The sequence below is a fragment of the Rhinolophus sinicus genome, chromosome 17 (genome assembly GCF_057876585.1).
Source record: "Rhinolophus sinicus isolate RSI-liver-muscle chromosome 17, RSI-T2T, whole genome shotgun sequence".
Taxonomy (NCBI): Eukaryota; Metazoa; Chordata; class Mammalia; order Chiroptera; family Rhinolophidae; genus Rhinolophus; species Rhinolophus sinicus.
The window spans coordinates 155,325,018-155,336,393 of record NC_142517.1 but is presented as its reverse complement, the minus strand read 5'-3'; the positions used below and the strand labels follow the sequence as shown (position 1 = coordinate 155,336,393).

Sequence of the window (11,376 nt, the reverse complement as noted above, 5' to 3'; positions counted from 1 at the left end):
GAGAAAGAAAAGTCTTTCTTATTTGAGACACTGCCTACTAAGGCTCTACTTGTTACAATAAAGTAATATATTGGAGAATATCAAGCATTCATTTTTACCAAAAAAAAAGCCCCACAAAATTATCCCTCTTCAGACTGCTTTCCAAGGTTGAGGAAAAAGCAACTTCCCCAGGGATGTAGACTAAAAGTTTTTATCTCTTTTCTCATCCAAACTTGAACTTTAGCAATGTCAGAAAGGAGTCAGGTTAGCCATCAGGAAGAGCTTTGTAAATTCAGACTTCTGGCAAGAGAGAGCTTTCTCTGATTATTTCTAAGAAAGCTAGGTGCTCTTAGAGGCTACATAGCCCTGACTGTAACCAAATAATGAGGAAAAGTAATAATCCTACATGAGCATAGAGTATTATCTACATAATTACACAATCTGATAAAAAGTTCAAATTAAGTCTGTCTACATTCCTGAGAGTCTGGCTCTCATGACCTTTATCTGGGACTAAGACAGACTCAGTAAAACTCCCTATGTGCATATAATGTGCATTTATCTTCTGCCTCAAACACTGTATAATCTGAGTAAACTGTAGGGTTCTAAAATGTTAACGATGTTTACCTCCGCAGGGAAGGATTGCCAGTGATTCTATGTGTCCTATTCTTTCTTCTTTGTGTTTTCTTATTGAAAATATAGCACGTTTGAAATTAAACAAATAATACTTTTGAAATTATTTTTAAAAAGACTTTAAGCAATATCATTGAAATATGTGTTAAAAACTTCCAGTTTCTTATCTAGCATATAAAAAGATGGAATACTCCACTCCATCCTAAAAACAAGTAAAATGCTGAACAAATACAATATTATGCATCATTTATGGCTACAAATGAATTAATTAAAATATAAAGCATGGATAGAATAGATACACACCAATTTCATGAATTGGCTAACTCTAGGGATGAAGGGAAAGGAATGGAGAATGCCAAAGTGGTTTCCATTATGACAGTAAATGTTTATTTTTGCAATTTGAAGAAAATATGACAAAATATTAAATTTGTTAAGTTGATGAAATGTATATGGAGTTTATTTTACAATTCTCTTGGTTTCCATGTTTTCAAAATATGTCATAATTTTAAATAAATGTCTATGAAAAAGAATAAATTTAATTGAATATTTAATAAGTACTTAGGTTACCACTCTTACTGTCCCTGAAACTGTTCTCTATGCATTGTCTCTTTGTGATTGAATATTTTCTGGGCCTGTCTCCTCATCTGTAATATAAGGAGGGTGAATAGATGGTCCTTAAAGATTCTTTCTAGCTCAGATACTCTAGGTGCCTTCCCGTTCCCATTCACTTACACCCCGACAATCCCCCTTTAAAATTCACTAATTGAATTTTTTATCAATCCATCTTCCTTTTCCCCTAAGTCTACTTTTCTGAAAAGTCATCAGGAAAAATGTGAATAAAGCATACTTAGTAATCAAGTTTGCAAAAACTCTAGAAAAGTTAATTTTCCATTTAAAATAGAAGCCCTACATTTTCATTTGTCATCTCTGACAGAAGATGTACAGGGAGGAGGAGGTGATGGTAACAAAATACGATGCTCCGTGGGAGCAGGGGTACCACTGCGCTTACCTGGGCATCAGACTCCAGCCAAAGAGCAGTTAACTTGGTAACGGGCTTAAATGAGGCCATCGTACTCTGTACCGTCTGGAGAGGATAGCGTGGGAGGAACAAATTGTACTTTGCTGCTGGAGGTAGGGCGGGGGTGGGGCGGTAAAGAAGGTGGGGTGCGAGGACAGAGGGCTGCCCAGATCAGAAACATCCCGTAGCATCTCCGCTTGAGGACGAAGGTACATTTAGCTGCGAGTCCCGGGGTAGGGGTGGAACTTCCCCGGGCTGAGGCCCCCAGGGTAGCTCCCGGCTGCAGCCCGCGGTGTGGGGGTGGGGCCAGTGGCGCCGGTGGATCCGCTCGCTGCCGGTTTCCCGCTCGCTCCCGGTTTCCCGCTGCGCGCAGACTCCGGATATGCGAGGTCGCGGAGAAAGCAGGTCCGGCTAGAGCGGGATACCAGGTCCGCCGCGAACCTTCCTTCCACCTGCTGAGGCCCCGGATGCAGCCATGGGCTACCAGGGGCAACAGCCCGTCGTCCTGCCACAGGTAATACTGGAGGCCGGGGCAGGCTCTGCAGCCAAGTCCCTCGTTTCATTCACTCTGCAACTGAGGTCGGCTACCTTCACCAGGTGTTTGGGTTTAGCACCGCGGAAAGTTCTCTGGGAGAAAAAGTTCTGCGATGATTTAGCTTTATTTTTGTCTTGGGAGGCACTTTTCAGCATAACCCCTTTGATTTCACAAAATCGTATCATTGGCTCCCTACAGTCCCTGGGATTCCATGCAGCAAGCAATCTGAACTTGGTGCGGCTGTAATCAGGACATGTTAGGATGGAGTTTATTAACAAAGCTGTTGAACTACTAGCTGTTATTGTTAGTCTTTATTATTATCCTCATTAATTTCTTTTATTATTGACATTGCTTATTATCACTACTGATGCCGTGTTATTCCCCTTTATTGCATATTTGCCTGACACTTTTCTATGTTGGGAGCTAGTAAATATTTGTTTAATTATATATAAATAATTGGCCATTTTATATATTTAAATAGCGCGATCTAGATGACAAAGAAACCCTCGTTTCTGAACATAAGCACAAAGGGAAAACTTGTCGTCAGTCTGCTGCTGTTTTTAATGTTGTCAACTCGATTATAGGATCTGGTGTAATCGGTAAGTGTTTTGTTTTCATTTTACGTGAAAGGCCAAATTTAAGACTCTTAGTGTTAGTTGTTAGTGTTCATTGATTATTTTTAAAAGAAAAAAATTAGATGATAAACGTGGTAATTTTCTTTCATAAAAGCCATCCTTTTTTCCCAGCGTAGCAATGTGTATCACATCAGTCTCTTTTATGCTGAACATGGGGTTGTGGTCCATACTCTTTCCACATTTGAGAGCATCCTCCACATGAAGGTGGAGTTGCATAGGGGAGATATTGGAAATTATTTTTTAAATAGGCTGCATAGTCAATTGATAATGTTACCTAATTCATGTTTTCCTTTTGCTGAAGTGTCCAACATTACTTGAATCACCTTCTATAACCTTCTAGAGATCTAAAACCTCCAGACAATTTGGAAATATTGGAGGTATGAAAGTTTAATGTGAAAACGTAATCTTGTGAAAAATTAAATGATGCAACATTTCCTTACTGTTCTATATAGTGTTAAATTCTAAAGTACAAACTCATGAATTTATATTACTTTTAAATATCATTTAATCAATAAATAGAAATTGGTTAAATGAAAGTACATATGATTTTTTTAAAAAAACAAAGGAGCCAAATAATCACAATCAAAAGAAATACGCAGCTCATATTTTCCCAACTTAAAGCACAGGGAAAATTCTGACAAAATTAAGTGCATTGCATTACAGTAATAAAGTTTTTTTGTGTGTGTGTGTGCCTACTATTATTGTTATTTGAAAACATCCAATTTAAGAAAAAGCAGAGACAAAACAGAACCCTGCAAGACTGATAGAGAATATACTTTTTCCTATATGGCTTTGACATTTTACTAACAGTCATCGTTTATCTGAATTGAGTTACTTTCCTTACCTTTCACAAGTTGTTTTTCTTTATTTTACTTGTTTCCATATATAGATTTTTTGTTTTCAAATGGCACACCAAAAGGAGGTACCTGAGGCAAAGTAGGAACAAGTAGGGACAAAGACTTGTTTGAAATTCTGCCCCCATGTACCCCTGGAGGTGTGGGCAGCTCTACTTGGCAGAATTCCAGAGTTAATTCCTGATGGGAACACTCTAAGCTGATTCATGTCAGCATCATTAAAAAGTACCTCTTAATTATGCTCAGATTTTTTTAAGGGAACATTTTTCAAAGAATAAAAATTCTGGGTGAATGTATTTAACTATATTTTATTTTTAGTATTTTTTGAATATTTTATTGTTCATAATCTAAAATTGTCCATTTCCAAAAAAATTCATAACCAAATATTTTATATAACCCCTCCGGCTTTATAAAAATTATGTTTGCCGTTTCATTTTTCTCTCCTTTTTCTGCATTGTTGCCCATTTTGATTCTTCATATCCCATTACCCATCTTTGCTCTTATTATCCTCTCTGATTTCCCAGAGAGTCCATGAAAAAAGTTTTGGGTCATTACTCTCAACATATTCTAGGTCATATGTCCTCATCACCCTGAAGTGAACATTATCTGTGTAAACTGGCATCTATTTTTTCATTTGCTGCTTTCTTTTCCTTATTCCATCACCTCATAAACTCGCTTTCTTGACATGTTCTTAACTTATAACATTTTATGCTGAAATAAATGTTACTATGCTAACATTTAATTTTAGTAGTCATATGCACTGTTTACAACTAAGTTATATAAATATGTCAATTTACTTAGCCTATTATATACAGGAATTGGGGAAAACTTCTCTAGTTCTATATGTTTTACTAATGTGGTGGGTGGGGCATTTTATGTTTTTCCAGGATTGCCTTATTCAATGAAGCAAGCTGGCTTTCCTCTGGGAATATTGCTTTTATTCTGGGTTTCATATGTTACAGGTAAAATACTATATAATTGCTCCTTCCTGCAACTTAACTTTCACAAGCACTGTTTTACACACACACACACACACACACACACACACACACAATTGAATTTCCTAATTTTAGTGCGTCGAAGAATCCTAAAGAATTTAGACATTTATGTCTGAGGAGATTTGCTTTTCTTGCTAATCCTCTGAACAGATTAGAAAAGCATTATGTATTACCAAGCCCAAATCCTTTTCATGTGCTCTTTTCACTTGATGCAGAAAATAGCAGATGGGGGAGTCATTTAAAGGGCTGATTAAGGCTAAGATAGCTTGTGCTCTGAAAGTGTAGATGCCAGCACTTCCTTTCCCACAAAACCCATGGGCAGGTACACACGAATGAGCAACCTTTTCCAGCTATGCTTGTGCAGCCACCTGACTGTAAGCCTTGCTGCTCCCTACCTTGCCCATGCCTGCACAGGCACCCAAGCTGCCACAGTTTTTCATGCAGCGATAAGGTGTTTCTGTCTTACTTCTTCTCTTCTGCTTCCCCCTTTGCATGTAAGATGTCCGTTCACACCCACGTTTTGCCACTCCCACGTCTAAGTGCAGACTATGCAGTTCATAATCATCTCCTGTTGTCCTCATCCTTGCCTTGTCATCCCACCACAGCACCTCATGACAAACACAGGGTTTTTCCTCTACCTTAGGTTCGCTCTGGTAGAGGCAGCAATCACAGATGCCTGTTGTGGTTGCTGCAATGTGGCCAGTGTGTGAGCACCTACTTGTAGATGCCCTTTTACCAGGTAATGCAAAGCACCCCTTCTGTCCCCTTCTTCAGAATGAGGACCTGGGCCTCAATGGCACCGCCTTCCTGTGAGGTTATGAGCTCCAGCTATTTCCCCACAGCCTTCAGCCAATGACTGACCGATAGAAACCTTGCCTTCAAGAGGGACCAGTGTGTGATGCAGTTGGAACTACAGAGGGCTAAGCTGCAGCTAGTCTCCACCTGAGACCTCATCTCTGCTGAGCTATTTCCTTTGCCCTAGCCTCTCACTCCCCTTCTCCTGAGAGCACTCCCTCAAAACGTTTGTCCAAGGATCTCTGTGTCAGCTCTGCTTCTGCGAACCAAGATGCCATCCCTCATACACTCTTAGGCTTCCAAGACCAGCCTTCGACTCTGCTGTTCTTTCTCAGGCTGAGGAAGAGAGTCAAGTACACATGAATCTCAAAGTCAGAGCTGCAGTGGCACTGAGCTCTCTTCCCCCACTTTCTTCTCACCACCCTCTCTCCCAAAACCTAAGCTGCTTTTAGTTTCTATAGCTCTTAATTTGTAGCTTAAAAACCATAGCTTGGTAATGTGGGATCCATAATTTTGTGCTTATTCAGACTTGCTGGTGTTTAAAATTTGCATTCTGTTCATGAGCACATTTATCACACAAAAAATCCCATCCAAGGATTTACCCTTGTCGTTTTTAATTTCCTGTTTCCCAGTCAACCCGCACTGACAAATAATTAATTTCCACCCATGCATAATAACCATGGTTGATCTAAGTACACTGTAAACATCTATACACATTGTAAACCAGTAGACTAAAAAAATTTATAAATGTATATATCACCTAAGAATTCAGTACTTGAGGAAAATGAACAGTTTACTAAAGCCAAATCACATTATACATAAATAAACCATATTGTGAATAACTTCTTCAACTGATACTATATATAAAAGTATAGAAATCACTGTGAGCAGTCCTTTGCAAAGTTATATATTGCAGTTACCAGTGAAAATTAGTTACTATTATTTAGTTGCATGATGAAAATCTTTAAACAATTTTAATAAATAAAGGATAACCACACAAAAGCAAAAAGTGTATATATAGGCTATGATTCATTTTTTTAATTAGCATTTTAAGAGCAAAATTTACAAGTATGGTGTAATACTGAATTTTTTTTAATTGATACTGTAATTATATAGTTACGTGTATCAAGAATTATTCTTTTGTTTTTTTAAGGCCTCTAATGAGACATGTCTAGTTCAACAAGTAGTTAGATTTCTAAGTTCTTTTTCATTGTTTGTGCACTGGTGAGGAACAAAAAAGAATTATAAATATTTATAGCAAATCATTTTATTCAAATTGCTTTAAGATTTTCTTATTTGTTGATTATAGTCAAATAAATGTTGTTGTCCATACATAATGATTTAAAAGAAAATTTCCCTACTGAGTAATATAGACTTATTCATGGATTACCTAAAATTTGCATATAGTATGTTTAGATTGATATTTGAGATTTTTAAAACTTTTAAGATAATATATTTATAGCCTGTACTTTACAAGCAGATGAAATCATTTATATTTATTATTGACCAAATTCTTAGCAAATTATTAACTTCAAGCAATACATTTTGAACTTTTATGACACTCAGCATTCTCATTCCAAGCATATAGTTCTTCATCAAAAATTTATAACATCTACGAAATTGGTTGCGTCCTGTTACTCAAGTCTATTAATTCTCTTCCTTGGCCAATAAGGCTGTTTTACTGCCTTTAGCATCTGTCTACTGTCTAATCAGTACTCCTTACTGCTGCAAGAGTTATCTTTATTAAACCTCAGCCTGCTCACTGTTACTCCCCCAATCCAAATCACAAGACTTTATAATAACAACAGGAAAAGCAATTCTTGCATTCAATTCCTTCATGTGTAGTCACAGGCTGCATTTTCAGTCTCACCTCCAACTACTCTAACCTCTCTTTCACCCTGTCATCGACACTGCCAGGTGTGGGCCTTATGTTTTAGCTATTCTGGACCATTTCATCCCCCACATACACAGTATGCTTTTACACTGCCTTCCCATGGATTGTCCCCGAGCTTGGCATTCTTTTTCTTTTCTACCTGGTGAAATCTTGTTCATCCTTCAAGGTACTACTCAACTCTTCTGTGAAGCTTTTCCAAGTTTTAAACAAAAGAAGTATAATTAATCCCTCTGTCTTTTGTGCTTCCAGAATATTTTTAAATGTATGAAGTCATTTATCACTTTAGTTTGCATCAGCTGTGTAGATTTCTAGCAATCCTGCTCTATTGATCATTGATTCATTCAGCAATTATTTACTGACACTGTAGCAATGAAGAGCATTATCCCTGCCTGTGTGACGTTCACAGTATAGTGTGGCAGGCAGGCAAAAACACAATTATAATACTTCATGAAAAATACCATAATATAAACGTGCATAATGATAGAGACATCGACATTTAACCCAGCCTCAAAGGATCCGGTATGTTTTGGGAAGGAGGAGATACCTACACTGAGTGTTTATGAAAAAACATGAGTGAGCAAAGAAAATGGAAGGGTACTCTAAGGAGATAGAAATGTGGAAATACAAAAGGGAACTGTGTAAGTGATTCAGTCTGGCCGAAGTATAGGGTTGATGTTTGTACGTAAGTAGAGGGAGGTGACAGTAAGAGGTTTCCAGGGGCATTTATGAAGGCTCTCATGTAATGATAATCATTACCATTTCCTGAGGACTGGCTAGGTGCTGACCATAAAGCTGCCACTACACTTAATTCCTCTCATTGCTTCAAGTCAGTGTTCACGTTCTGCTTTTATGGAGGAGGAAATTGTGACTTAGGGTTAAAACGGCATTCCCAAGGCCTGTAGTTACTTGCAGCAGAGTTCAGAATTTGATTAAGTGCATGATTCTGGGGCTAAACTACCAGGGTCTGAGTCCTGACTTCCATTACTAGCTCTGTGAAGTTTGGCAATTTACGTAACTTTCTGTGCCTCACTTTTCTCATCTATTAAATGGGGGTTAATAATAGCACCTACTTGGGGTTGTTGTGAAGATTAAACAAATTAATATGCATAAAGCATTTAGAAAAAGCCCTGGCACACAGAAAGAATTGTGAAGGTGTTTGCTAGTATTTTTGTGGTTGTAATCATTATTATCATTATTATTGGACTCCAAATACAATGCTTTTTCTACCACCGCATGCAGCTTGTAGAAAATAATTAAAAATAGTACAAGTTCTCATTCATTTAGGCCATATAACACACCAAGCATTGTGGTAGACAATTAAACACCATCATCCTCACAGACTCATCAAGGTTAGTGTGTTGCCTTACTTTACAGATGAGACTCAGTTCCTTCACCCCAGGTCACGCAGCTAATAAATAACTTTTTCTGCTTCATGAAAAGGTGTTGATTTTTATTCAAAGGCATTAGAGGATTTTTTGGAGTATTTTAAGCAGAAGATATCAGATTTATGCTATGGTCAGATCCATCTTGTAGAGGGGGAATGTTGAGAAAGTCTTAGGAGGTGTCAAAAATATTTTGGTTGGGGGGTGAGATTGGTGGATGAGAAAACTATTAGTTTATTACAATAATCCAGGCAGTAAATGATAAAGGCCTAAGCCCTAAAATAAAGCAGGTAAAAGATTAGAAATGAGTTGAACAACTTATGATGCAGTAATTAATGGACTAGAACATAGAATGATGGATAATGAGAACTCTAGGGAGATTCTCAAGTTTCTTTTGATACTGTTCACAGATTGGAGAACTACAGATGGAGAAGCAACTTCCAGAACAATTATATAAATTAGAATTTGGATATTTTAAAATTGAGATATCTATGAGATCTCCAATGTAAAATGTTTATTAGCCAGCTAGATGTAGATAGGGTTTCCAGGCGGGAATTCCCACCCGTTCTCAGGAATATTTTTCGCTTTCCCTGTTCCCAAATCCCAAGATATAAACTGTTTTCTGTTCTCCACAACGAATCGTCTCCACAAAGTGACGGCCGATACTACCAACCACCTGGGTTCAAGGAGCCGATTTTCCCGATTTCCTGACCAACTTTTCTCAGGACTCAGGAACGGAAAAGCGAAAAAAATTCCTGAGAATGGATGGGAATTCCCGTCCAGAAATCCTAGCGATAAATAGGAAAAATGTCTAAGAGATATCTTATGAGTAGTATGTTTATTTTCCATTGTGGGTATTACTGGGTTCAAGGAGCCAATTTTCCTGATTTCTCAACCAACTTTTCTCAGGATTCGGGAACGGGAAAGCAAAAACAATTCCTGAGACTGGGTGAGAATTCCCACCTGGAAACCCTAGATGTACAAATCTGAAGTTTCAGAGTCTGGGCTAGAGATACAAATTGGGATGTTACTAACATTGGTAGGAATATTGAAACCATGGGTATCATTAAGATCATAGTAGGACATCTTGAACAGTGAGAAAAAAGTCCAAGAATCCAGAATAAAAGCAGATTGGTGAAAAACTGAGTATAAATGGCCAAAATGGTAGGCGGAAATCCAGGAGAAAGTAATGTCACAAAGTCCAAGGGCGGGTGGTTGAAAAAGAGGGGAATAGTAAACAGGGAAAAAAGGGTGTACTGAAAGAGCAAATAAGGTTAAGATTTGGGGTGGGGGTGTCAATTGGATTTATCAACTTTGAGCTCACTGATGAACTTGAAAGACATTTCAATGATGTGGGAGGGAATCAAGGTGGAAACCATACTACAATTATTTGTACTTTTGTCTTTGTATTTTAATGCATTTCCAAATTACTTAAAGGAGAGAAAGAAATCACCTGTGGGGGAAACATGAGCAAGAGAAAGGACAGCAAAAATCACATCCTGTGCGTCATAGCTGTGCGACACCAATACAACGGCAGGGTCATTCACTAGATTAAATGTCATTCATTGAGTTAAAGGACAAAATAAAAGAGATATTAACTTTTAATTATATAATATCGATATATTTGTATCTTCAATTTCAACTCCAAAATTGAAATTTAAATCTCTAAAATGTAAATTTCAAGATGTTTTCAGTGTGCTCTTTTAAGCATAATAACTGTAAAATAGAGTTGCTAGTTATACTTTGTTGTAAAACAAAACAAATGATCTGAGTCTTCTAAATCTTTTTCTTTTTCTGAATGCTTATAGCATTTTTCATTCTTAGTCTTCTCATGTGGAATGCCTATGAGATTTTTTTTTTTTTGGTTCCTTTTTTTTTTTTTTTTATTTTATTAAATTTATTGGGGTGACAATTGTTAGTAAAATTACATAGATTTCAGGTGTACAATTCTGTATTACATCATCTATAAATCCCATTGTGTGTTCATCACCCAGAGTCAGTTCTCCTTCCATCACCATATATTCGATCCCCCTTACCTTCATCTCCCACCCCCCACCCCCCTTACCCTCTGGCAAACATTCTGTTGCTCGAGTAGTTGAGCCACAGCCTATTAGTAGTCTGTGTTGATTAGATTAGTAAGTACGAGTAACATGGAAAACTGACACTTGACTCTGTCTAGTCTGCTTACTCTCTTCTGTCCAGTTAACTGCATGGGTATGTTAAGTATATTTGAAACTTGATTGAAAAATATATAACTGGAAACTGTACCATTTTTTGAAAGGTAAAAGCCTTGCCATGCTAATTTATTGTAGCATTAAACTAAACTCTATTTTAAAAAATTTCCCTTTTTCTTTAAGTCAAATCATGACTGTATTAAATATATTAAATGTATTAATGTATTAAATGCATTCTGACATGTTTAACTGTTACTTTGCCACAGACTTTTCCCTTGTTTTATTGATAAAAGGAGGGGCCCTCTCTGGAACAGACACTTACCAGTCTTTGGTCAATAAAACCTTCGGCTTTCCAGGCTATCTCCTCCTCTCTATTCTACAGTTTTTCTATCCTTTTATAGGTAAGATGAATGTGAAGATGAATATTATACTTATTTGCTTAAATATACTGCATTTCTGAATAAAATTGTTTTAATAGTCAT

At 37.2% G+C, this 11,376-nt stretch overlaps 1 protein-coding gene across 5 annotated transcripts in view; it reads left to right on the top strand.

The window, feature by feature from the left end:
• Positions 1-1,779: 1,779 nt before the first annotated feature.
• SLC38A11 (solute carrier family 38 member 11) overlaps positions 1,780-11,376 on the top strand; it is a 50,474-nt gene continuing 40,877 nt past the window's right edge. For 3 of the 5 annotated variants that reach the window (XM_019727490.3, XM_019727488.3, XM_088794638.1), the window contains exons 1-4: positions 1,780-2,141; positions 2,644-2,761; positions 4,539-4,613; positions 11,161-11,295. In XM_019727490.3, coding sequence (XP_019583049.2) covers positions 2,103-2,141; positions 2,644-2,761; positions 4,539-4,613; positions 11,161-11,295 — 367 coding nt within the window. In that variant the 5' untranslated portion in view covers positions 1,780-2,102. Of the gene's footprint in view, positions 2,142-2,643; positions 2,762-3,098; positions 3,175-4,538; positions 4,614-11,160; positions 11,296-11,376 lie in introns of all 5 variants that reach the window. The other 2 variants (XM_074337202.2, XM_074337200.2) reach the window with 2 other exon arrangements.